We start from the raw sequence: 27,927 nt of genomic DNA on the forward strand, positions 1-27,927 counted from the left end.
CACCTCTCTGTTTACCAAAATAACGCAGAAAGAGAAACTAGCAACCTGGTTAAAGGCAAACTTCCAGCATTCCAGGATGCAAGGGAAATTAGGAAATTCCTAATATAAAACAAGAGTATTCCGGACAGAACAAATGAAGATTATTATTTGAAAATAATAATCCTCAATACTTTGTTACTTGCTCATTAATTGCATTTATTTTTAAAGCTTGTAGTCTCGTTTTACTTGGTTATTTCAAATGGACACTTAAACTTCAGATCTAAACTCACAGGCTTACAGAGAAACAGGTAAAGTGCATCTAGCACAGTCTAAAATAATTTTATTTTGGAGCTGCTAAGAATTCTACATTTTTGGAGCACATTATTTTAAATCAGACGGGCCATTCCCTAGCTTCTGCAGCTCTATAGAAATGACTGCATTTTGTTTTTAAAATTTCTATTGTGTTGGTACATTGGAACCTGTTGCGTTGACCTGCATGTGCATTGACACACAGACAGTACTTTGTTGAATATTATTAAAGAAATCTCATTTAAATTGAAGAGATTGGTTATCCTTTCTCTTATTTGTGCAAGTAAACATAATGTAAATTACAGAAATAGTTAAACCACTTATTCTATGTTCTCCTGAAAGATTAACCAAATAATTAACTTTGTATGTGTTCAGTAAGATTTTCATCTTAAATAAGAATCCCCCCCTCTCTCTTCTCTCTTTTTAAAGTTTGTGGTTCTAACTGTATGTTTGAAGGCTGGATTAGAGACCTCATATTGGACTTTGGTAAGCAAATGTCTTTATCACATTCTCAAGTGCACTATAAAGTATGATGGATAAATATTTGTTTTTTTCTTATTATGTGTGGCTTTTGCTATAGTATCAAATTAAATTGTGGTAACTCATGGGAAGGCAGAAGATACCTACATTAAAAAAATGGTGAATAGTGAAAAGGAGGAATTTGGAGTAAGGCTTAGAATTATCCCAGAAAAATCAAATGACTGAATTGTTTGTAATTAAGCTTAAATTGGTTTAAAATGTAAATGACATTGCTGCTGAAAATATAAGCTTGCTTTAAGAAACTATAACAGTTAATACCAGGCATTGGAATGTTTATCAGAAATGCATCATAAACAGTAAGTAGCAAAGGTCTTTTTTTATGTCATAATACATCTACGATGATTGTTTTGTTTTTCTTTGTTTTAACAGTTCAGCCATATAGCTATCTGGGGCAGTATAGCACTCTGGGTAGTGTTTTTTGGAATCTACTCTTCTTTGTGGCCAGTCATTCCTATGGCACCCGATATGTCTGGAGAGGTAAAGTATATTTTAACTGATCTCCACATGTGCACAAAGAATACTTCAGGTTTTAGTTCATACCTAATCTGTATTGGATCTTTCTCTTAGCTAGAGATACGTAAGATGTTTGCTTCTTACTATACCTGCAATGTGGAAGGCATGTTTATTGAAAACAGGATGAAATTTTACTCTTCTGGAAAAAAAGCTCAGATAACATGCTGTGATTATATGGTCTAGCAAGGGAGAGTTGACAAATAAGCTGCATCACAAATTTTACTTTTCTAAAGAGATGTCTTAACCAAATTCAGAACTCAAAATTACAGCACTGGCTTGGCTGGAGGTTTTTTATAGTTAAATAGCACATGTAGTACCTTGCTAAAAGCTGTCTTCGAAACTCTACTATATATCAGAAATTTGAGTTGCCGCAACATTGCATAAGCAGCTGATCATCATGCGCACATTTACTTTTCAATTAGTGTTATGCTTGGAATGTATTATTGTACCATTTCTTTAATCTTTTAGCGTAAATTTTGGTTTCTCTTTTATTATTATTCTATTTGTGTAAACCTGTTGTGACTATTGCAAATAGTACTAAATCCACAAAACATACGCAATTGCTGCTTGTCCTGATCTGATGGAACTTCAGTCCCAAATTCTCAAAACCATTCATTTCTAAAAACATCTGAAGCTTAGTATTTATTCTGCAGACACTAATATCTATTTCTGGGCATGGCTGTTGGGAATAAGGAGGTGAGAATACCTGTTTGTTTCAAAAAGATACTCCTCTGATTGTTCTCAAATCACATCAACAAGATCAAGCCACATACAAGTAGAATAGATAGATGCTTTTAACTTTGTTTCAATCATGTAATTCAGCAATTTAAAAACACCTGCACATTGGGGGAAATGTAATGAATATCCCTCCCTTGCTTGGAGTTAAATCAGTCCCGCAAATCTCACCACCCACATAAGATGTTATGGGAAAACAAGTATGTACTCATTTATGTAAGTACTAAATTACAATGAAAAACACAAGGAGTTGACTTAAGTACTTCTTACATACTTAGGCACCAAAGAAAGAGAATGAAATTTATATAATTTCTTGCCGTTTTTCCTCTCTGCTATAACCTCTAATGTTCCTATATAGGTAGATTTTATGTTAACTTTTGCATCCATTACTCAAATAAATAAATAAATAAATGATAAAAAAAAGAATTACATGCATTATTCTAAACTGATTAAAGCTATTGCACCTAAGCATTTTTCTTCATATTCATTATATTTTTAGAAGAAATTTTGGAATATATCTGGAATTTGTCATGTGTGGTTTTGATTTGGTTGGTTTTTTTGTTTTGTGTTTTTACACTGTCTTGTTGTTCAAGACAGAAGAATGGCTGTAGCAGTAAGAGCAGTGTGAGCAGCATGCTGTGTTGCACTTGGTAAGGCATAGAGGTGGCTACTTCACAGTTGAAATAGCTGAATATTTTACTTAATGCATGTTCAGTCTCTGGAGCTGTAAACAAAAGATATCACTGATAGGAATGCATTTCCTACAAATTTTGCAAAATATTTGCTTGTAAAGTGAGGTTTCTGCCAATTAAAAGTAAATACTCTTGCAATTTGGATTCCATGTGACACCAAAGTAATGTGACTTACTAAGTTAAATAAATGAATTTGAGTAAAAATGTATCCATGATTGAAATGTATCTAGTTATTTTGTTAGTAGGAATTTGTGGCTTTGTATACATAGTAGCACTAGATGCACACAGTTGTTGGAGAGGTTGCTTTTTCCTTCTGTTTTTTTCCTAAGAATATAGCTAGAGGCTTCTAACATTGGAATGGTCTCTCTTAAGCTTCTTAAGTGCTCATTTTAAAAACTCATCTAGCTTTTTGAGGTATATTCTTTATGGACAAAGACAGTCCTATTGACAAATACAGTGCCTCAGGTGGGAGCCAGGGTTTTTGTACGCTATCCTGAAAGCCTCCAGGGCAGATTCGCTGGGTTTTGCTGAAGTCCAGGCCTCTCCGAAGTATTCAAACTAAAAGATTCACAGCTGTAAAGCATACTGTGGTATGGTAGAAAGAAATGCACATGGACATCTCTACGTTTCTATGCAAATGCTGCTTGTCTGATTCCTTCAAATGTATAAGTCACACTTGAACACTTGCACTTACACAGGTACGTTTGGCAGAACTTAAAGAAACAAGCTGACCTGTGTTTCAGTAGCTTTCTGTCCATTTTGCCTCAGCCTGGTCAGACAAAATATGCTGAAGGGAATGTCTGATTTTATTTTTGTTGTTGTTGCTCTTTTGTTTTTTGGTTTTTTTTATAAATAGGTTTTGTACAAATCCTAGGATTAGATTTGGGAACTGCTTGTTTTCTCCAGTACTAACTCAGTGGCCAAAACCTGTGTCCAGATTCATTCTTTAATTTCACAGTGCTGTGACTTTACCTGGTCTGAAACTGGAAAGCCATTTCATTTGGAAAAAGGTGCCACTGCACTACAGAAAGAACATTTTCATTGTAGATCTGAGTAAGCCAACTGTGTGAATCTCTTCTACACTAACTGAGTTTTCTTTCACATACAACATTCACAAAGAGAATAAGCAAAGTATACTCTGAATGTTTTCAAGCACACCTACAATATTTTCTCATTTTAAAGCCACGTGTAGTTTGCATATGTAACTAAAAGTAAATTACGGATCTCTTCTTATTCAATATTTACTTTGTATAAACTCTTCCATATGCAGAAAAGTGTTGTATGATGCTGAACAAAACACATCTACAATCTGTCATTGAGTGGATTAGCAGGGGAAATTTTGTTTTCCTGTTTTGCCATATTGTGCAATATAGCACCTGAAAGAAAGAAATGATGCTGCAATTAGTTGTTCTGTATTTTTGTCTGTGTAATCTTCTTGCAGTAACTAAGTAAAAAAATTACTGCAGAAACTAATGAAGTTTCTGTAACTTACATCACCAACTCAGAGTAACTATTCAAGTGGGTGTCAGTAGAACCTAATGCTCATAGAACCTTTCCATTAAAGCAATAAAAATGCTAAATTTCTATGCTAGCATAAGTTATTTTTCTGAAACAAATATGAGTGTGATTCAAGTTAAAAGGATATAACTGGGAGGGAAGCATGAACAACTTAATGTCTATTTTACACTTATACAAATCCTGATTCTCTTGATGCTGTTTTATGCTTTGAGTTTTTTAGGGGGGTGTTGTTTTTTTTTATACACCTGATTAATGAAGTAGCTAAAAATTATAAGACTTACTGGAAATGAAAGTATGATATTAAGATTAAAAGCAAAAGTTCAGTATCTGCAGAACTGTTTAATTTGTTTTTATACTCTAGATATGCACTGTAAAGTTCTCCAGAACTCCAAAACAATAATGATTGATCTGTGTCTGTCTTCCTCCCTATACCTATGTGACCCTCTTGTTTAGGGAAGTAAAATTTGTTTTGCATGTATATTTTTATGGAAAATATTGCTTCATAAAAGAGTTTGACGATTTATTGAGGATTTTTTTTAAGTGAATCAAAATTAATCTCATATTTCCTTTTAGTATCTCACAGTCTTAATACTTTACACATTTTAACTTATTAAGTTCTTTAAACAAGAAGTTTGCTTTCAATTTTTCACTGTTGGAATCCAAAAGCAAGGAATTTTCATAAGCGATTTTTCTTTTCCAGTTTATCAATAATGTCTCCATTTAATTCTCTTTAGTTGGTCTCCATTTTGAGTGTTAATACCATACAATTTAGTTGTACTTAGTCCCTAGTACTAGACATTTTTAGTCAGTTCTTGCTGTTCCTGTATTTATTTTGTTTTACCATTATGTACTTCTTTGGTGGTTGCTTGTTGATGATGCTCTTTTTTTTTTTTTTTTTTTTTTTTTTACATAACTTTTGAAATAATCTAGATTTTCAGAAAATGCAAGGAGAGAATTAAGTATGTATAAATGTAGTTCAGAAAGGAAGAATGAACAAACACTTCTAAGCCAGTCCTGCAAATATGTAGTAAGGTTCATCCTTGCATTTCATCCTTTTCTGGACTCAAGTGTCTTACTGTGGTCAGAGATAAATGCTAATCTGATGATTTGCAAACCTGTATTGTTCTATTGACTTCATTAAGGTTTATATTCTGTCATCACAGTAATGCTTCTTGAAGCTTTAGGATTTATAATGAGCTGTGTGTATTTATTACTTAAAATGTTATTTGTTATTTGTGTTGATATTACTGGAACCATATTTCATCCCTCTGAGGGTTACCTTTTCTCCTGTGTACCTATCTGCCATGAGGAAAATTCATGGCCCTGCAGTGACATAGTAGTGTTCTTAGCTGAAGAAAATCAGAGAAACTGGGGGAAAAAGTGACAGCGGGCCTTGTAGCCATTTTTCTTGTCTCACAGGGGAATCGTTCAAGTAAGAACTTCTGAATTCTGCCTGCAAATATCTTGTTATCTGCGTCTTAATTACTGCTTTCTGTTGTTACTTTGAATGTATTTTCAAAAAGTGGGGGGACTGCCTTTTTAATTCACCTAATAAGCAAAGTTCCTACTTAATAGGACCGATGGGATTTTTATTTTTTTAACTGCAAAGAACAAAGAAGCACTGCAGGCATGACTACAGCTCCTCATGGAGACTGCTGCACTGGGAATTAATTGCAGATCTGTTTTAGTATTACAGTGCTAAGTACTTTGACATGTATGAAGAAAAATATGTAACTAAAACTAATGAAGTTGTCTCTGAAGGCAGCTGAGAAGAAAAACTTGTTGATTTGAGCTGCTTGAACCAACTGTTGTTGGTGTTGAAGAGATGTTATTTTAATAGATCTGTGGTTCATGGGGAGAGGATATGTACATACATAGCAGTTGAAGTAAAATAAAGCAAGAATCTTCGTCTTTCTCTTTCTACTTCTAAAAGGCTATTGTTTTTTTAAATCTTTAATAGCTGTTTCTGAAGAACATTTCGTAGTGAAGAAAAAGGAAATATTTTTATTCATTTTGGCATGTAATTTCCTAATATTACATGTCCTTTAACACATTTTGCCTGCAGGATTTCTAATCCAGGAATGAATTTCAGTCCATCTTTTTCTTTAAAATATAAATCTGTGTGTAGCACTTAGTAAGCAATGTTAATTCATTTTTAGAAAGTCCTAATATTGAGCATGAGCTGTGCAGACGACAAATTATTTATCTTCCCTGCAGGATTTGTTAGTTCTACAATAAACTAGGCTTTCCAGCTCTCATTTTGGATTACTTCTGAATTCCCCTGGGAGCCACTTTTGTGGCAGATTCCATTTGGTTTCACAAGGCCTAAAGGGGGAAAACTTGGCATAGACCACAAATCTCTCACATTAGGAACAATTTGTAAACCACGAACAGAGGCAGCCAGAGTCCGGCCCCAGAACAGGCTGCTCCTGTTAGTGCCATTGTCTGGAAAGGATTGGTTTGCCATTTCCCAGATGACCTGCCTATGTGTAGAGAGATGTGAAAAGTTAGAGACAAAAATGTTTTCTACAGAGTGAGGGGGGAGCTTTCTTGTACAGAAAGGAAGGAAATACCTCTGTGGGATTTTATTTTTCCCCTCTTCATCCAAAAAATACAAAGAGGCCCTCTGTCTTTAACACGAATGTCGGCTTTAAATCTTTTAGGTTTGGATTAACTCTGTAAAAGAAAAAAAATCTGACAGGCTTTCAAATATGACGCAGAAAAACTTTTTTTTTTTGCCTCAATTCATGTTGTTCATTTGTAAAGCCAAAGGCTGGATGGACTGAATAGTAGGCGCCAGTTGTTCCTTCATTCATAGTTAGCATTACAATGGTCAGAATTAACATCCTAAGACCTACATTATCACTTTTGCTGTTTCACCAGCAAACATTAAGTACAGGGTGGCTAATGCAAGGATAGCTCTTAGTTGTGTCCTATAAATTAAAAAATGTTATTAATAATAGGAAGTAACAGTTGTAAGTACTTCAAGTTTTTCTGCTTTTTGTTTTTGTTTAGGAAACCGTTATTCTGTCTGATTTATATTTAATTATAAAAGATCTTGTAAAATGTAGTTATGATAGACACGTCCTATTAGCTGTTTTCTTAGGAAATTAGTATTTAATCACTTATGTCAAAAGTCATGTTTTGCTTATAAATGGACTGCACAAATACAATTTTCTTCATATCCTGATAGAAAAGAAAATCGGTGGTTTTTTTCCTTCCCGTTGAAGCTGTGAATTGGTTTGGGTTTTTTGAACCTGTCATTGCTCAGTACTTATGTGTTTGCCAACAACCACTGGCAAAAATAATTACTAAAATCTCAGGGCAGTATCTATGTCCTTTCAACATAGCTGTCAAATGTTTACCAGATTTTCAGTTCAAATACAGTCTTACACTTTTAAGAGAATCAGTCGAGATTTGGATACAAAAATGAGGTGAATAGGAGTTTTTGCCTGTATGAAATTGAGAATTTTTTTCTGAAAAATAATTCATTTTAGGCTTTACACACATAACATACCAAGTATAACTCTAAAATATTCAGAGATATGCATTCGGAAGTTGGGCTTCAGCTACTGCAAGCTACTTACATTGTTCTGCTTATTGATACTAGTAGAGTTTTAACTTCTTTATGTTAGGCACTAAAGTTTAGCTTTTCAAAGGAATTAGTCTCCAAATAATGATACAAGGATTTCAAAGAGTATCCTTGTGTAGCAATGTTATTTCTAATCTCTGTGTAATCTAATTTCATTTCAGAGGTATCTTAATACTGGCTGCAAAATAATCTTCCAGTATTGTGCTTTTTTAATTCTTTGCATCCATAATATTGTTAATATAAATACTTGAGCATGTACTTACAAGAGTAGAATAAAGATTTTCTTGTGAAGTATGTTTTGGCATTTGTTTTGTATTTAGTTTTAGTATGCTAATAAACAAGTTACAGAAAGAAGAAAATCCTATGTATTAATAGAGGAAGGTGTATAAAAATGGAAACACAGCAGAGAGCATTAACATATTTTACAAGTATTCCACTATGTATTAGCATGTTCATTTAAGGCTATGTAACATACTTACATAATTATGTAATTAGTTGTTAGTTCTCATCTTTAAACAGTTTGTGCGCGGGAGTCTGTAGCAGTGTGGGAGTAGTGGTAGAGGGAGTTCTATTGGAGACAGCTGAACTTGAGTCTGAGTTACAGTGCAAAATGACTGTAGCAGCATCCAGTATCCATAGCAAGGGTCAGTAAATCATTACAGCTGCTAGGGTTGATTGCAAATGAGAGATATATTGACAAAGTTTGGGATATGGGCTTGAGCGGGGTCACTAAATCTGATTTTAATGGAAATAGCTACCGTCAGTGTAGTAATATAGAGCAGGGATGTGAAGGGGTAGATTCCCCTTCTCTAAAAGAGCTAAGCAGCATGATCTTTTTACCAGCATATTAACATGAAGTAGTGCTTACTGTCTACTGTTCTTCTATAGCAAAGGTGTTAAAGTTGTGTTTTACATTAGACATTCTAGAACAGTTCATTTAAACTTGATTTTCATTGTCTCAACCAAGTCATTGATGTTTCTACGTTGTTTTTTTGTTTTGTTTTTTTCCAGTTCTCTTCATAACATAATCATGTCTTGTGCTTTCTTCTTCCAGGCAGCTATGATGTTCAGCTCTGGAGTGTTTTGGATGGGGCTTTTATGTATTCCCATGACAGCTTTGCTTTTTGATGTAGTTTATAAAGTGTGAGTACAAAAATACTGATGTTCATGGGAAAAGTACTGACTTTTAAGCATGTTCTTAATTACATCAATAGTATGTTCTAATTACAACAGTAGGAAAAGCAAATAGAGATCAGCTCTGATTTTATGAAATTATTTTTCAGCTTCTTTTTGACAAACCTGGTGTCTTGTTCCGTCTCAGACCCCTGGTTATAAATGTTATTAGAATTTTAAGCACTTCAATAATTTAATGCCTGTTTTTTGTTTCTAATTTGCAAGAACAGTTGATGAAATATATTATTCAGACTTGCTTTACCATATTTATACATTTAAGGCTAAATTTTAAGTTACCTGGGAAAATGGATTTGTATATTGAATGTGCATACATAAGTGTTAAAATAATGTGATCTTTTGCTTTCAAAAATCGTAAATCTGACAGTATTTTGTATTACTTACAGAGTAAAAAGAGCTACTTTTAAGACACTAGTAGATGAAGTTCAGGAATTGGAAGCAAAGTCTGAGGATCCTGGGGCTGTTGTACATGGCAAGAGGTACTGTAAAAATCTACATATCAGTGTCTTCTATATGATAATAAAATTAGTAATAATAATGATGCTTCTGCTTCATACACGTATCAAAGGCAAAATATTACTTTCCAAAACCATGGAACTAAATAGAATGAAAAGCATTTTCTGTAGGTGTCTGTAGAAAGGTTTGGGGTCTACTCAGCCTGCATGTTTTTCCATGAGCTTAGATGATGAAACTTTAATCCTATCACTTTGTGCTAGCAATCAAAGCAAAGGCAGTTTAAACCTGCATTGTTCAGTAGTATAGTTACGAATTGGGCTTAAGCATGTAAAAAATAAATAAAAGTGTCCTTGATAACATAGGAAAAAACAGCAAAATCTGTCAGAGACCTGTTGAAATTAAATAGAACAAACAGGCACTGTATCTAATGCTAGTCAAGAGCAAACAAATTTGACCAGATTTTGTGAGGTAAGAAATAACTTGAACTTGACCCTCCACAATTCTGTTATTACATTCTCCGTTTTGTGTCAGGCAGGTAATTTGAAAAGGGAGAAGGTAAAATTGAGAAATTGAACAATTTTCAGATGAAAACTTAGTGTGTGCTTAGTGAAATACTTGCATCTTTTTAACTCATGCATAACTTGTAACCCTGAAAAGGACTGAGAGATGACAAAGTATGCTCCTCCCACTACCCACTTCCATTTCATTAGTGTCATTTGACTGAACTGGGACTTTCTTTCCTTACCTTCATTTTCATGACTTCTGTGAAGTTTTACAAAAGCCAAAGCTTTTGTTAAGTTGGTATTTGATTTTCCTCTTCTTTTTCAATTTTGGACTGCTGTTTTCCCTGATATCTTGTGGTAAAGGGCTAAACTAAGAAGGCTTTATAGGAAGAAAGGTATGCATGTAAGGAGACCATAAAAATGCGAGATGTTTCTTTTGTCATACTTCCAATTTCAGGAAGCACCTTCTGTTCATAAAGATGATTAGTTTTCATGTCTGTTTTAATCTTATAGTATCCTTCCCCCAGTCCTGTGGGAATCAACTTATTGGAATTTAACCAGTTGAGACTAAATGACACTGGATACCAAGATGATGACCAACATTTCTAATGGGTGGTATATCTAAGCACATTGCTTTGGATGCCTCTCTCTAGCTGCATATCTTTCTTAGGCAGCATCAGGGCAGGATCTTCCTCCAAGTTAACTCATATATCAGTGTGTTTACCTTTGAGCCAGAAGCAGTATTTGCTGAATGCTATTTCTCAAGGAGTGGTAGAAGAATAAATTACAGAAAGGAAAGCAGGTGTTAGTACTATGAAAGAGGGACATCTTGTAGCTGCAGAAGAAAGTAAGGTAATGTATCTGTTCAGTGTTTTGTACTTTCATTACCAAGAATGCTCGCATATTCCCAAATTCAGCTATTTCAGTATGCTCAGTAGGCAGTATGCTCTTCCTTCAACCTCCAGAATTTCTCCCACATCCATTCTTATTTAGATCAGAGGAACTTGGTGTTTTCACCAGTGGTTTTACAGTCATCTCATTTTGTCACAATTAAATAAATAGGAAGGCTTCGCTAAGATTGTTCAGTTACCGGCTAAAATATCTTTTTTTATTCTCCACAAAGTCATTTTTGGGCTCGTATTCTTTGAAATGTAGAAAAGCATCTGCCTCACATACAAATCCATGGATATTAGACATCTTAGTGTTTTTTAAGGATTTATTTCCTCGGTGATTTTTCTGGGAGGGTGTTTTTACAGAGACTAAACTTCACCCTTCATGGATAAAGTATTCTTTGTTAAGGAAGTGCTTTGATGAAGTGACTTACTTGCATCTCTCACCACATCCTATTAATCCCACAGCATCCCAGCGGGGTCCCAGGACATGGGGCTCCATCTCCTTCTGTCTTGCACACACTGGGGACACAGCACCTGAGCTGTGGCACCAGAGTGGATCACAGCCTTTTTCCAAGGCTACCTGTGCAGTGATCCTGACCATGGGCTTGATGGAGATGGGTGAATGATTGGACTAGATTATCTGAATGGTCTTCTCCAATCTTAGTGATTCTGTGATCTTCAGAAGCTTGGCTGAAAAATTGTGATGGTTTTTGAGTCTCTAAGTCACAGAAGCCTGGACTAGATACCAGTGCAGAGTACATAGTTAAATTGGCAAGGAATGTCCTCAGCATCTATTCTAAATATGCATGTCTGACTTCTATATTCTAGATTTACAGTACTTTTTGTAGGAGAGCATCAAGTTATTTTTCACAAACTTACAGTATATTCTTTTCCTAGTATATTTTTCCTTGTATATTTTTTCCTAGTCTGCAAAAAAACTCTGGAAGTACCTTTCTATGTTACAGTAGAAAAAGAGGGTTTTTTCCTCATAAAATGCCAAGTAACCAGAAACAGCAAGAATATTACTTACTATAAAAATATTTGCCACAAATACTGCTTCATATAATAATTGTTTTTCGTTCAAGCACCTTGTAAAGTTTTTATTTTTAAACCAGACATGATTGGTCAGAAATATATGAAGTAGTCACTATTTTCCGGTAAATGCATATAAGAAGTTCAAATACAGTTAATATTTGGCTTTTCCATACAGGTGTACATGATGAGCATAGTCACTTAGTTGCTGTGACTGGTTAATTATGAAACTATGTTTTACTGACTTTACGTGTAGATTTTTAAATATATGTGTTTGGATGGCAACAGGATGATTCATAATAAAGAGCCTGCACTCTTTCATCAAGTATAAAATAGAGCGGAATTTAATACCTGAATAGCTGGAAGCACTTTTGTTTTCCAAAATTACTTCCTACTTTATTTGTATTTTCTGTACCAGCAATCAGATCTATGCAGTGGAAACTTCATTATACATAAACTAACAGATGTGCGTGCTTCATGTAAAACTTACGGCAATATTTTCAGTGCTTAGCACTTAGGCAGTTTGAATGTTTCATTCTGGAACATGAGCAAGTGATAATGATGGTACTAAAATGCTAGAATAGGCCTACTGTTCTTTTAATAAAATAGTTTTGTATTAGAAAATAACACCCGTCAAAAAATCTCTGAAATTTTCTGTTTTCAGCTAATATTAAGAAAGGTTTCTCAGATGTACTGCAAAGGAGATACAGACTATGCCCCTATCAGAATATTTGATTTGTATGGTCTTTCACCTCTCTGCTCTCCCGTTGCATGTGAAAGTGTTCATTTATTCACCCTGTGTATCACTTTGTGATTTAATCCTCAGTCTCCAATTTTTCAGAATCCCATTACTTTATCAGTATTTTGTAGCTCTGAACTGAAAATCAAGGCACCTACACTGCCTAGTGCAATGACGAGGAAATTTTTTTTTCTTTTTTTTCCAAAAGAGCTATCTCAAGAAAACATGAAAGGAAAGGTGTATCTCAGTACTCTAAATGTTCCTTTCTTGGGATTTTGGCTCAGCCAGCAGATGCTGTTTTCCTGCAGCTGGTACCTAATTCCATTTTTTATAAAGACTCATTCCATCCAAAGCATGGCCACAGAAGCAGTTTAGCCCACCCATCCACTTACCCTGTAGATTTTGTGGTTAGCCTTACTCTGTGGATGTGGGGATGTAGGTTTATTTCTCTCTTCCCTCTTGCCAAGCTCTGACCTCCTGGCATATGTTTTAACCACCAGATCGGAGGGAAACAGAAGAGGGAGGCAGACCTCTAGTCTCTCCAGTCTATGCCAGTGGTTCAGCTTCATGTAGAAAAATTGAGTGCTTAATGAAGAAAGAATAGGCATTTCTAATTTACAGGTTTGAATGCTACTCCAGTAAGGGAAGGAATCTAGTTGCATTCCTACCACTTAGTCTGGTAGGTAGTCTAAGAAGGTAGTCTGCTTAGCTAGTTGACAAAATAGTGGTAAGGAGTAATTTGACTAGCCAGAACTCACTAGATTTTGGTCTGTGTAAATCCTACATGTTTACTACATTCTAGCAGAGAGACAACTTTGATAATCTAGCAGAATTAACAAAATCGTATCGCTATGTACTCAGAATAGATTTAAGCAAAATAATTCATTTTTAGACCAGCTCACAATAGGAGAGACTGGATTTTCAAGCACTGAAAGTGTAAAACATAAGATCTCATTCACAGCTAATATCAAATTCAGAGCAAGAAAGTAGCGTTTTTATTATGATTTTTTTTAATATAGTCTGTGCATCTTCAATATGTTCTCAAAAGTAACAACACGTAACTGATGTAACTCTCCCTCCATCTTCTTTCATATTCCTTCTAGGATACTGTTTGAGTAGAAACTGAACCCTTCTTTCTGTAATACGGCCTGGTACTAGCCAGCCCATGCTACCTCTAAAAAGCCAGTGCCTTCCCTTTATACCACATGTTTCTAAAGGAGTCATGCTCAAATGTTTACAGTATTGTTCATTTATTTGTATTGTCAGTGCTTCAAGACAGATGTTTTGCATGTACTGCAAGAAATAAAAAACAATACCAAGGATCTGGACTTCATAATCTACCCTTGCACAGGCTTTTAATCATCTGTTTAATAATTAATTCAGACACAAATAGTAAACAAAAAATGAACATTTTTCTTTTAATAATTAGTTCCTCTTTAACAGACTCAAAGGACGAAGGAGATATAGTAGCTAGTAAGTAAACTTTTTCACCTCTGTTTTCTTTCTAGCTTAACTGAAAGAGCCCAACTACTGAAGAATGTTTTTAAGAAGAATCATGTGAACCTGTATCGCTCTGATTCTCTGCAGCAAAACTTGCTTCGTAAGTGTCCAAAAAAAAAAAAACAACAACAAAAAAGAACCTAATATCCATTGATAGCATAGAAGCAAAACTCTACCTTTTGTTGCATTTTTATGTAGTAAAGATGTAGATGCAGTATCCTAACACTTGTTGCAGCGGCCTTTGTTACATCTAGCATGCATCTTTAAAATTTATGCCTTTTTTTTTTTTTTGTATTACAGACTGGATAAAATTCATTTTTAACATCTCATCATTATCTTTAATAAATGAATTAGTTAATACGTGTTCTTGAATTACAAAGTAATCTTAAATTTAATTTTTTAAATTTTAAGCATCTTTATACTGCTTTAATTCAGTCTGCCTAAAAAAAAGGAAGACATACAGAATGTAATTATCAGATACTGTGTTTGTAAGAACTGACAATGTGCGTGTCCATATTCATCTTTGAATGTAAACTCAGTACACCATATACTTTGCTATACTTTGCCTCTGGTTAGGATTCTGTTCATTCCTAAGAATTTGCACAGAGCTCTTTGCTTCCGTATAACTGCAAAATTATGTAAGAATGGTGTGGGTTTTCTCTCTACGTTCTGCACCTTCATTGGCCTTTAGTAAGTTGCTTTCATTAAAGCTTTAAAATACTGAGGAATATGCGAAATGCGATTAAAAACTTAATTGGTTCGTGTTTTGTTTTGTATCTGCAGATGGCTATGCTTTCTCTCAAGATGAAAATGGAATTGTTTCCCAATCTGAAGTAATACGAGCTTATGATACCACAAAACAAAGGCCTGAGGAATGGTGAAAGAACACAGCTCAATATTCCAGCCTCATAAGTTGCTTTTGTGAGACAGACTACTAGATCTTTGCTGGGAGCTGTGACCATAGCCCAATTATCAGCACTTTTAAGATCTGTGATGGTCTTATTCCATACAGTTTGGATTTGTGTATTCAGTAGACATAAGCACTGTGCAACTATACTGTAACACAACATCTCTAAATTTTTTTACTGGGTATTCGCTTAGCCTTTGTAAACAGATTGGAATTTACCTTATATCTTGCCAGCTTGCTTATTTTACAATGAAATTGAATCAATACTGGTTATATACTTGGAAGGTAATGGTCAGATTGCTAACATACTTTACATTGACAGACCATTAGCATCTGTGAAGGTTTATAAGTGGCAATGTATACCGTTGATAACAAGCCTTCAATTTCAACAAGTGCTGAAAAAATAGTATCTTAATGGTGTTCACTCACCTTCTTTAAGAAAGATTTTGAGTCAAGATGTTTATAGTTGTTTGTGTCAAACTAGCCTAAAAAAGCTTGCCAAAGAAGTTCCATAAATTTTTTCTGTTGTCAGAAATACATTGAAAGGAAATGAACTCCAGTCCTGATCTCAGAACTGCATGCTTGAGTCTTTGCACTTGCAGAGAAGGATTTACAGTGCAGTGCATCTAATGTGAGTGGCCTTGATGGCATTTGCTTTCAAAAGTGCAAGTACTGCACCCATGGCCTTAGAGAAATTTTTTCCCTTATTTTCATTTAGTAGTGCATACGTTGAAAATGGCTGCCACCTTGTGAAATTGAGTACCCATTATTTTGTTCAAACTGTAAAGAATTGCACTGCCTTACTTCCCCTATCAAACCTTAATTATTTTTTGCAGTTTTATTTGATAGTTGTATCTGCTTATACAGTAGGTTCAGTGGCAAGTTTGTTAATTTATTTTTAAAAATTAATCACATTTTCAATCTTTTTATACTAAAATAATGCATACATTGAAATACAGAGCAAAGCATGCCCCGCAGTAGTGTGTGGCATGTACTGTTTTATTTGTGCTGAAGCTACTTCCTATAACGATCTGAAATAACATTTCAGCAGTTTCTTTCAAAAATACTGATCATGCAAAATACCTATACATTTAATTAAAAGCAGAGAGGAAGTGACTGCTGAGAAAGATACACTTATGTTTTTTATTTAAAAAAATAATAATAATTTTTTTTTTTAAAGATGGAAGGGGAGTTAAATTAAAAGTCTCGTAGTAAGAATATGGTGATAATAGTGTTTTTAGGTAGTTGTAGTTGGTATTTCTCAGCTTGTCTTTCAGTGGCCATCAAGTTTCAAACAATAAAAAGCTTTTTTAACTTCAGAGTTTAGTTAAATCTTGTAGCTTTTTAGTCTGTGTAAATTCTGATTTTAAATGACATCATAATTACATCTAGAATACATTTTTCCATAGAAACAGGCACTTTTGTTTTTAATTAAATTTCAGTGCATTTTACAGAAATGATACTTTTTTTCCTTGAATGGAGATCAGCTAAAAGGAAAAGCAGAACAATGACATCCTTAATGATCTGCTAGATTAAGAATTTCCTCTTGCTCTCCAGTTCAGCCAGTTTCAACTTACAAAGCAACAGGCCATATATTTGCATCTCGTCTCTACTGTCCTCAGTAAGTCTTAGAAAATCTTATAATATCACTTACTAGAGGTGATTTCATCTGTCTGCCTTTCACTTAACACTTAACATGTAACTTCATTGCACTGTCCAGTTTCCTTGTGCTCCATTCTGAAAGAAGCTTACAAATACAAATGAGAAACCCAATGACAGAAACGATACGAAAGTACATATTTCAGAAGGCGTATCAATGGAAGGCAGTCTGCATTTCATATGCATGTTATGCAATGTCTTCCTCCCATTTTCTCAGAGTGATCTCTAAACAGAAGAGAAAACAAGACACAGGGACAAAGGGGACGTATCCCACTAGAAACAGTACTGCCAGTCAGTCATGCAGACAAGAACTGCCTTCAGAAAAGCCATTTCAGGCAGAGATAAATAGATGGATCAATATGGGAGGGGCAAATCACTTGACCTGAGGCAGGAAGAAAAAATTTGGGGGCATGCCCCTTTCCTGAAACGGGGATCCCTATTTTCTGTCACCAAAAGGACAATGGCCAACTTGAAAACATTTCTGAAATTAAACATGATACTGTTTTTCTTTTATAAATGTCCCAATCCATCCATTCTTTCTTTCTAACTAACTTTTTATGATTTTTCTGCTCTAGGTGGTTTATTTACGGGTTTTACAGAAATTACGTGAGCACTATAAATTCATTGTAATATATTGTGATAGTTATTCTTCATATTTAAAATAAAGCGTCGCCCCATTGTAGCAGCATGTTGAAAATGACACGCAGTATATCTCCCATTTATCTGTATTAAAAAAGTAGCTGCAACAGCTCTAAATTAGACTGTAATTTAAGTTTTTAAAGATAGTGTAGTCTTGTCACTGTTCCATATTTACATCTTTACAGAATTCAAATTTCACGAAGTACATTTTTCACTTTTATTGTAGTGTTTTTCTCTTTTTTCTGTACTTTTCCCACATGCTGCATCTTCTGTATTGTCTGGAATTAGTGGTAGGAAGATACTGCTTCGTAGAGGCAGTAAAAAGAAAATGTGACAATTCTAACCATGTTTTTTTTTTTACATTTGTGTACAACTCCATTTTAAAATATGAGATCAGCCTACCTATGTGTGCCCACTTTTTAAATCAGATCAACTATACAAGATGCACTTTATTTTCCTGTTAAGTACACAGTAATGTGATCTGTTATCGTCTGATTTGTTCATCCTATCTTTGTTAATGTAAAGGGATTGTGCAGATGTTTGTTTGAAGAAAAAAACAGTGTGGGTAAAAATGGTTGTAACAGTGCATTTGTTCTCACTGTTTAACAATTCAAATTTGTATTAAATACAGAATTCACATGGAATTTTCCATCTGTTTCATGTGCGCTGTGTAATTACAAGTTAGTATTATAAATTTACATTGGAAAGTTGGAGCAGTGCCACTTCAAAATCGGATATCTTATATAAAAACTGTTACTTAATTATTTTTAAATATATAGATAGATATATAAGTGAGTAACTGGAAACAATTTTAACAAACTTATTGCTAACTTGTATTTGGAAACTTTTCTTGCCAGTTCCTAATTTTACACTTATTTTTGCAAGGCAGTTTCGACAGATTTATACTTGATCATCATTCTATTTGTATAAAAAGATAAAGTATTTTGAAACAATAAGAGATAGATGAAAATTCCTATATGCCCACATCCATTCATAAAATCCCCTGTGTCACAGAGATGCGTATAAAGTGTCTTAGGGCTTTTCATTACATTTAAACCCATCTTGAATGATTAGTGATTTGGAACATGTGTTAAATTTAAGGAGAGAAGTTATTTTCCTGTTTTCTTCTGTGTTGTGTAAAAGCACTTGTAGTTCTGATGAATTTGTCATTTTGTCTGCATGAGGTGATATTTTTTCAGTGTTCTGAGGCAATGCATGGTGGTTGCTCTGCCCTCATTTTTACTGCCTTCGTTAAAAGTCTCCTCATAGTATAGCCAGAAGCTAGCGCTGTGTAAGCAAATGAGTTTGTCGTTTCCATTTTCTTGGTACTGAATGTTTTCACTGGTAGCAAACTCAACAAATGAGTGGCTCCTTCGCCCCCCCTCACCCTCGCTCCCCCAGTTTGTTCGCTGTTAACCAATAGATCTTCATTAAACAAAGGAATATTTTAGCATTCCAAACCTGGTTCCTGCTTATGCAAGCCGTTACTCACATAAGCTTCAATTGGGCTGCTCGTAAGTATGAGGGCTGCTCAGCTGAGTACAGGCGTGCAGAGTTGGGCACGAAGAAGGGTTGGTACTTTTGGAGGATTGCTTAAATGAAAGCATTTCCCTAAATAGTGTGATTTGTAATTGCAAAGCTGTGACCAGAATAAGTTTTGGGGTTTTTTTTAAGTTATGTTTCATTGTGTTTCTTTATTGTAGAACTGAAGCCATAAATGCACTAATGCTGTTTTTTAATACTTCAACTTAATTTTCCATTAAGATTTTCAGTGTTTGATATGTATGAACTGCTGCAGAAAGTGGTCGCTGTGTACAAGCAAAATCTGCATTTGAGGCAAAGTGAGGTTTTTCAGCCCCACTGAGCCGTTACTGCTGAAACTGTTGTGGAAATTATGAAGCTGCATGAACGAAGACTTCTTGAATTGGTGTTTATGGTAGTTTCTCAGGTTTCGTTTTAACTGGATGTTAAATGCACTGTGTTTTATAGTTATTCTCTTTTAGTAACACATTTGGTTCTATGCAGTGTTACATGTCATTTAGCATTTGGTGAATGTGCATGTTTTGAACTGCAAATTTTAAATGTTTTGTCTTTTAATTGTTAAAAAATAATAAACTTTGCCATTAATGAAGATGTTTTATTGAAATGAATGGTTGCAAATGTTAGGGGTTGCTTTCAAAGGAAAAAACCTATCTCTATCAGTCTTGGTTTTTTATTCTTCTGAAATGGGACATATCAGAAATGCATTTCACAAGCATCAAGGATCACTTATGTTACTGTAAGAAGTTGAAAAAGTATAAAAATGTAGTTTCTTTTTTTAAGTAGTTACTTTCAACTGTCTTACTTGGCTCTCATGTGAAGTCCAGAAAGAGTTTCAAACAAACAAAAAGAATATACGAGTCCACAATGTAATGATTTGCAGCCGAGCCCTAAGGTAGTTCTGGTGGTGCTGCCCTATTTGGAAAGAGAAGTATGCAGAACAGAAATGGCAAAGCAGGAATAAGGGGATCTTGCTTCATTTTTCAGATAACAGTGGTAAGTACCGTATCCTTTGACCTCAATAGTAGCAGATGCTTCTTTACACTAACAGTGTCCACCTGCTGAATAAAAATCAGTACAGCTACACCTGATTGTTTTTTGGGTGAAGATAGGTGACTGATTCTTTTTTGATGTTAGGCAATTGATTTGTTGTGTAGATTTTGTATCCTGTTAGGATCGATAACGGATACATCTTCTATGCTTTTTCATGTTGCCCTCCTAAATGGTAAAGCTGCTTTAAAGCAATTCCTTGTCCTCTGTTATGCTGACAGTCATAACAGCATTGAAATTACTCAGGTTATAATCCAGGTTATAGCAATACAGGTTCCTTTTCAAGTCCTAACCCTCTTCTTTTATGGGAAATGTTAGTCATAAGCAAAATCATTTCACTCAGCTGACATGAATTGTCATAAGTCAAGTGAAGAGAAAGAAGAGAGGCATTTCTTCCTGGCTCTGCTAGTAAAGACAGCATATCGTGGAATTGCAGCCTCAGCACAATTCCAAATAAAAAACTTTGCCTGGATGTTGCAGAACAGCAGACCGTTCGGAAGCAGTTCTGTTCAGAGCAGCCTGCACAGCACATGGCTGCATGCAGAAAAGCAGCACCAAAGGCTGGCTCTAAATCTTTAATGCTACTGTCAACCTTTATGCTAATAGTAGCAGCAAAATAATTTTGAAATTGTCATACATCATTTTATTATACTCCGGGAGCATTAGCACTACAAGTAGCCCATCAGCATACCTACCCATTTGCTATACTGCATACCTCGTTTCAAATAAAATCCTTCAGAAATTCCTGCAAGCACACGTAGTGCTTTCCTTTGCATGCTGGAGGTCTGATATGTTTTGGAGACGTGTGTGGAATAAACCCTTCATACAGGAAAACAAAACAAAGGGCAGATCTAATTCATTCAAAATAAGTGGTGATGGTAAGCAAGTACTGCCTAAATATTTTCTTCAGGCCAACGTCTTGCCCTTCAAACTGCTTCATTAGTCATTAAAATTGTTGACCAAAATGCCATTTGTGTTCTGTCTGCAGGTTTTGAAAGAATGGATACTTTCTGTAAATCACAGCAGCGTTCTCTGCCATTGGGTCCTTCTTGTTCAGAAGGAAATTCAGCACTCTAACTCAGAGCCCAAATCCAACTGTGCAGGCAATGACCAGCATAGGCAATGACTGCTTCAACTGCTTCCTTGGGTTTGTGTTCTGGCAACATCTCTTCCTCTCCCTTGCACTGTATGCCTCACTGTCACTATCCTTACTTTAACAGTTACTCACTGTTCTTGGTCAGCCTGTTTGCACAATGCCATCCCCACCACACCTGTTGTCATCATTCCCAAGAACTCCTTGAGAAGCCCAGCACACCATACACTTTGAGGCCTGATTCAATGGAGCTGTTCCTGTGTATCACTTTTCCAGCATTTTATGAGGCCAAACTCAGAATCAGAGGAGGAAGCAAATAAGCTCAGGCAGCTCTTCCTGATAAGGCTGAATTTCACATACACGTCAAACCTTACAGCCTCTACCTAGGCTGAATAAACCTCCCCACCTGAAAGACTGTCATCAAGTATAGCAAAAATCAGCCCTTGTGTTAACACATAAGTAGATGTGACTTCAGAGCCTGTGGCAGCTGTTCTGGAGCCTGTCCTTTCACGTACACTGATAAATGCTAATAGGTGATAACTGTGCCAAACTACCAATCACTCACGCATGGCACATCTTTGAGGGAAATGCCAAATTTCAGCTTGCCGTCACCCTTGTCAGTGGTTATGATGCCTAATCAATGTTTAAAGAAAATAAAATTGTTCTTTTCTAGCCAAAATGGATCACATTGATATTTCTGCCTGTGAGATCTCTTTTGCTTGAATTTACTGCAAGAGAAATATTTCTACCACCTGAAGATGTATTGCATATTAGCAAACCACACTGAAGTTGATACCGTTCAGTATTTATTTCTGCTGTACGTTGTTATATGCTGTAGAGCGCATACACTCTTATGTCTTGGTTCCGACAGTCAAATCAAATCCTACTACATAAAGCATCGCTCTACGGAACATGAGTTATCTTTTGCTTAGAAATTTCATGGATTGTAATGTTGATTATGCAGCAAAAATCATTATTAAAGGTGATATTTTCAGAATTATTTTTCTTTATAAATGCAAAGAAGCATTGTTAGATCTTTGCTAAGAAAAAAGCCCACTATTCGATTCTTGAGAGAGAACAATTAACTCTTGATATCTCTTCAAAAACACAAAGTGAGATTTGCCACAGTTCAGACCAGAAGTGCTGTGAGTCTCATAAGCACTGATATGCCGATGGCTGTTGTACAGGCCAGCCCCACCACCCTAATCTGATTCCACACATGGGAGTTTGGGACTTACAAAACAGGGGAGTTCAGCCTCTGACACTGCAGAAGATTCCGTGTGGTATGACTGCATTTGTCACAAAACAAACTATAAAGGAGGCCCCTCAATAACTGCCCCTTTTCTTCTCATGCCTCTTCCCTTGGCTTGCTGCATGTGTTTGATTTAGATGCCTTTTTTTTCTTCTTCCATTTGGTTTGTTGATTTACTTGGATGAAGGAATGTAGGGGGCAAACAAAACGTGTTCCTGTGGCTGTTTCAGATTAAAATACCCAACTAATCAGTGTCGTTTTCAACCACATTACATTTTGAGGTGCATATACAAGATATCAATTAGTCTATTAGCTGGAGAGAATCTTACATCACATTAAGTCTGCATGACAGGTGCAGGTTAAAGATGTAAAGCATTTACAAATGCAAAATACTGTTTTTGACAGGAAAGTATGCAGAATTGTTCCACTGCCAAAGTGAAGATGCGTTCACGGAGTAGTGTATGCGCAGAGACACAGCTGACACCGGATTTCCACCACTGTTTATTGATAAACTGTTGGTGTGACTACTAAATAATTAGTGCTGTCAATGCTGTAAATACATCTTAAATTACAAGCTTTACATTTATACATGGCTAAGTTTACAAATAGAACTTCAGGATCAGTTCATCCAACATACGCATGGCACTGAGCAAAAGGCCACCAATAAATACTTCCCTCTAAAAAACGCCTCAGTGCAGCACCAGCTCTGGGATTGCATGCCAAGGAGTTATGTGGAAATATTAGCAAACACGTTCTGTTCTTCTAGCATAGGATTATTTGACTGCTCGGGACCAGTATGTTTTCAGCTAGCCTAAATTGTGCTGTTTTATCTATTTTAGTTAAGTTCACCAGTACAAATACGCAATGTAAGTTCGGGTACATTATCTGTATGTTTAGAAACCACGGCCTTCAGTATCTTTAGTACATACCTCCTCACATTGCCCGTGGCAGCAGGCAGCTGGGTTAGGGTCCACAGAGCTCTGATTTAGTACCGTTACCTCTTTGTTACTTCTTATTGCTGCTGGAACTATGCTGGTTATTGGAGCCCTGGAGCGCGGCCACTGCTTGTTAGCAAAGTTAATATCATTTATGGTTAAAACATCACTTACAGCTCCTTGAGCTGAGTAACCTTGTCCCAGAAATGGTTTTCTAGTTGTATCTCAATGTGCTCTGCACGAATCAGACCAAACCATCGGAGCAGTTGGTTATTAAGGCAACTAAGATCGGAATACTTTACGAAACATCAGTAGCTATAATCCAAGTTGGGGAAAGCACTCAGGACTGTTCCGAGGCCTTGCGCTTCTCAATGGCAACTCACCCACAGGTCTTCCTCCATCAGAGCAGAGCACCAAGCACCGCAGTCAGTCCTCACGCCACCGAAGGCCGTGACACTGCGCTCAGCTCTGCGCGAGGTCGGCACAGCCCTTCCCACCCAGGGCCGGCTCGGGGTAACCCAAGTACGGTGGTGCCTGCAGGAAGCCCGGCGGTGACCCCAGGTGTGCGCTGTGGGCTGCGGGAAAGCAGCCAGCCGAGTACGGCGGTGGTGGCGACGGCAGCAAGCAGCCCGGCTCTGTGCGGGCCAGGGAGAAGCGGCGCAGGGAGCCGCTGGCCGAACTGGAGCTGGTGGCCGTGCTGGATGGTCGGGATGGGGCCCGGCAGCTGGACGAGGGCAGGATCATGGGCAGAGTCTCGGTCTGGTAGCTCCGCAGGGAGAAGCGGATGGGTTGGGATGGCTGCTTGGGCCTGAGGCACGTGCAGCAGTAAACAGCCACCAGGGAGCCCACGATGATGAAGGCGATAAATATTGATCCGACGATGAGGAATGGGACATAGATGGGTTCTGGCAAGGAAAGAAAAGGAAAAACTATGTTAGCCAGGGGAAATACCCATTCTCTGGCTTAGAAATAAACCCCACATAGTTCCCAAAGCCCCACGCCGCTGTCTTGGTCCTGGTGGGCACTGAGTATCGCAGGAAACGGAGCCTCTGACCGCTCTCACCGGAGCTAAATTGAAAGTCTGTTCCACACAGCTATGGGTCAAAGCTCCATTCTGCTGACAGCTCTGTCACCAACGCACGACAGAAGCACCGTACACCACGTCCGCATCACCGCATCGCCACCGCCCGCTTCGCGCGGGCTCCCCCAGTCTCGCTCTCCTCTTTCCTCCTCACTCCTCCGGACCCCGCGGCTGCGCCCGCCCCGCGTTCCGCGACACTCACGGGCGCTGACCGCCGGCTCCGGAGGCTCCCGGTGGTTGGTACAGCCGCCCTGCTCCAACCGCGCCTCGGCGGCCGCGCAGCAGTAACGCAGCGCGCAGGAGCCGCAGCAGATGGTGGCGGCCGCAGTGTCGAAGCCCTCGGGGCACTGGAAGCCGTCGTGGTAGCCGCCCTGCCCGTCCACCCAGCCGTGGCAGTACTCCCCGCCGCCGCCCTGCCCGCCGCCGCCGCCCAGCAGCCCCAGCAGGAGGCAGCGCAGCAGCAGCAGCCGCCGCCGCCCCGCCATCGCCCCGCGCTGCCCGCCCGCCCCGGCGGGGCACGCAGGGGGCGGCCCCGGGTGCGGAGCCGCGTCCGGGGGCTGCCCCCTCCGCCCGACCCCGCCGCGCCGCCGCCCCGCGGGAGGAGCCGCCCCCGCCGCACGGCCCCGCGCTCACCTGCCGCCCCTCACGGCCCCGCGCCCTCGGGGGGGCTCTGCGGTGTCGGCCGAGGCTCGCTCGGCTCTGAGCGAACGGGCGGCGCTCCTCCCAAGGCAGGAGGCTTGGCGGCAGTGCCTTGAGAGAGTCGGAAAACGAGCGAGCGTGAGATTTTGCGCTAGGACTCTGCTTTTCAACTCGCTTCCTCTCCCGGGTACGCGGTACGCGCACACGGACCCGCAGGAGATGAACCGCATCTCTGGGAGAGTGAGACTGGGCAGAGGGACGCGACTGTTCCGTGGCCGTCTGAGCCTTTCTACGCCGACAGCATAACAGCGAGTCGGCCAGCATCACGAAAACCACAGAAGGAGCTGCTTATCAATTTATTCTAGGGGAAATAATCTTCGAAATGAACAGAGCAGATTTGGGCTTCTGGTTTGAGCAAGGAAACATTTCTCCGAGTGATGCATCCCCGGTGTGCCACCCACAGCGATGCGCCTCCGACATCGGAGCGCTGGAGCAGAGTTCGGTTTTGCGTCCCTCGGGGCCGAGCCTTCTGCCGACCCCGGGCGCAGCCCTCAAGGAAAATATTTCCCCTTAACCGGGCCGTTCTCTCGGGTTCCTCTCTCTCTGACCTTTTTTTTTTTTCCCCCTCTCATTTTGATTTCTCTAAATATTACCGGATAGGAGGAACAAATGCAGATTAAAAATTAAAAATCGTGTAAGGCAAAATATTTTCCGCGTCCGTTTAACACCCGGAGCCGGTGTTCCCCACTCCCTGCTCCCCCTAGCGGGACCAACAACCGGCAGCACAGGGAGCAAAGTCTTCCAGGCGGCTGGTAGCCTCAGCTTCAGTTCGGGGTCATAGCGATGCTACAAGTGCCTCATTCAGACGCGTGGGGTTGGGTGACGTCCTTGCGACGTACCCACGGTGGCTTTGCGTGTTGTATATCCCGAGCTGAAGCCTCGCAGCTCGCAGGTAATGTGCCATCACCAATTCTGAATGAAAAGCACTGATTTTAACAGCCCGTGTGACTATCGCTCTCATTGCTGTTGTTGTTTATAAGGCTTAGTATTAAAACTAATGAAGGAGAGATCAGTCCTATAAAGGGCAGAAAAGATGAAAATACCTTAAACTACCTTAAACTACCTAGCAGGCTTTTCTCACTGTCCCCACAGCTAACTCACAGGGAGAGCTCATTACAGCACTATTTCAGTGCAAGATCAAACTTAAATTACTTCTGAAAGCACTGCAGCCATATCTGCAGTAATTAGTCCACTTCCACCAAAATGACAGCTTGTAAAAAGGTGTTAAAAACTCCTTACACAGATTCACAGCTCCTACCAATGATCTCACCATTGGGGTTCTGGCTTTGGGGTTTTGTTGTTTTGGGTCTTTTTTCTGTTTTCACTATGACACAGCCATGGGATACAGCTGCAGGCCCTGGCGCTTGGCATTTTTTCTGCTTTATAACTGGCCTGTAAGTACTCTAGAGCAGGACGTGGCCACTTACAATCACACTGAATGAACCTTTTGAATCAGGTAGTTACAGATCTGAGGAAAAAAAATGAAACTTGAGTTACCTTAGCCCAGTGGCAGACCAAATAAATAAGGTGAACCATGACGCCAATGCCACACAGCTCGCTTCAGGAGCGGGTTGTTGGGTTAGGGGGTGTACAGGTATGTGTATGAACACATAGCAGTAAAGTTGGCAGTACAGCTGGTAGACGAGCTGGATTCAGACCTCAGAAATCATTATTCTTTCTCCCTATGGAAGCAAGAGCAGCGGCTACTCTCTGCTTCAGCATCCATATGCAGACAGAGTTGCTGGGAGGAGAGCAGCAAGGACAGATGTCTACAAGAGATAGGAATGGTGACCTTATGGGAGATGCAATAACACTTCCTTCATTTTCATCAGCTAAGTATTACATTTGTACATACAAGAAGACAAGAGCAAGAAACTACCAATGGAATTTTTTCCTGAAATACATAGTATTAAACAGGAGAGCAGGGTTTTAATCTTGAATTGTTACAATTATTACAAAACTAAAGTACCAGAGTAGGTAATAAGTGTAAATAAATCTCCCAATGGATTGGTTAAAGAGTTGTGACATCACACTCCCTCCATGCACACTTCTTCCCAACAAATCTCTCCTTGGGCTAGGCCTTGAGCACAGGACCTCACTCAGGAAGAAAAGTAACAGTACAGATAACTGTATCCCTTGTTAAGGGAGATTAATGACCGCACATCTTCCTCAGACTGTGGGGCTGGAAGAACTGATAGCAAGCACCTGGTTCAACAGCTGATTATAACTGAGCATGTGCCTACAAACCAGCTGTGAGTCAGTCTTCTTACCCCATAAATAGTGGTGATTCAGGGCCTGAGGCCCTTTGTGTGCTCCTGCACAGCAGCTGTCTGTGTGGTAGAGTCTCCCTTGAGTGGGGGCACCTCTCAAGATTATACAGATTCAGTGATCTCTTACACCAAGATGCCTTGCTGATACAGAACTTTGGTAGGTGACTAATTGTTTGTCTTAAGCTCTCTTAGTTTTGCTAGGATTGTGTCTTAAGTTGATTGTGTGCATGTGATTCACTAGATATAAGCTATGGAGCAAATATGGGATTCAGGGTGGATCCAGCTGTATTCAAGCTCCTTATCTCCATGGTTCAAGTTGAGAAAAGCAGGGTGTCCTCACTGAGCCTTATGACCAAATGGGTCTGCTGAGTGAGTGTGCTCAACTCTGCCTTCTATGCAGTACATAATAAGTATATTCAACCATTATAGATTTTGTTAAATCACTGTCTTATTTACAATTAAGCTTTATTAAATCTATTTTATATCAGAAGGAAATTCTTCTGCCTTACTGCTTAAATTACATAGTGTAATAATAGCTGCCTTATGTGATAAGGGTGCCCTAAGCCATAAAGTAAGGTTTATCCTTCACAGAAATACAGAAGAACAATTCT

General features: G+C 38.3%; 2 protein-coding genes across 7 annotated transcripts in view; one reads left to right on the plus strand and one right to left on the minus strand.

Annotated features, from left to right (window-relative positions):
• The window catches only part of ATP8A1 (ATPase phospholipid transporting 8A1), a 98,239-nt gene extending 78,722 nt beyond the window's left edge, over window positions 1-19,517 (plus strand). For all 5 annotated transcript variants that reach the window (XM_090139497.1, XM_090139496.1, XM_090139498.1 and 2 more), the window contains 6 exons: window positions 718-774; window positions 1,198-1,305; window positions 8,933-9,021; window positions 9,456-9,548; window positions 14,201-14,292; window positions 14,976-19,517. In XM_090139497.1, the coding sequence (XP_089995623.1) occupies window positions 718-774; window positions 1,198-1,305; window positions 8,933-9,021; window positions 9,456-9,548; window positions 14,201-14,292; window positions 14,976-15,073 (537 nt within the window). In that variant the 3' untranslated portion in view covers window positions 15,074-19,517. The remainder of the gene's footprint in view (window positions 1-717; window positions 775-1,197; window positions 1,306-8,932; window positions 9,022-9,455; window positions 9,549-14,200; window positions 14,293-14,975) is intronic.
• Window positions 19,518-22,540: 3,023 nt separating this feature from the next.
• SHISA3 (shisa family member 3) lies at window positions 22,541-24,832 on the minus strand. 2 transcript variants are annotated; one of them, XM_031588698.2, is made up of 2 exons: window positions 24,550-24,832; window positions 22,541-24,171 (listed from the first exon to the last, which is right to left on the minus strand). In XM_031588698.2, the coding sequence occupies exons 1-2, from the start codon at window positions 24,830-24,832 to the stop codon at window positions 23,729-23,731; spliced, it is 726 nt and encodes a 241-aa protein (XP_031444558.2). In that variant the 3' UTR covers window positions 22,541-23,728. The 2 variants fall into 2 exon arrangements, with proteins under 2 accessions (XP_031444558.2, XP_089996219.1); XM_090140093.1 differs by having other exon boundaries at window positions 22,541-24,222; window positions 24,448-24,832.
• Between the last annotated feature and the right edge of the window lie 3,095 nt (window positions 24,833-27,927).

This window comes from Phasianus colchicus, chromosome 4 (assembly GCF_987193195.1).
Source record: "Phasianus colchicus chromosome 4, bPhaCol1.hap1.1, whole genome shotgun sequence".
In the NCBI taxonomy this organism is placed as follows: Eukaryota; Metazoa; Chordata; class Aves; order Galliformes; family Phasianidae; genus Phasianus; species Phasianus colchicus.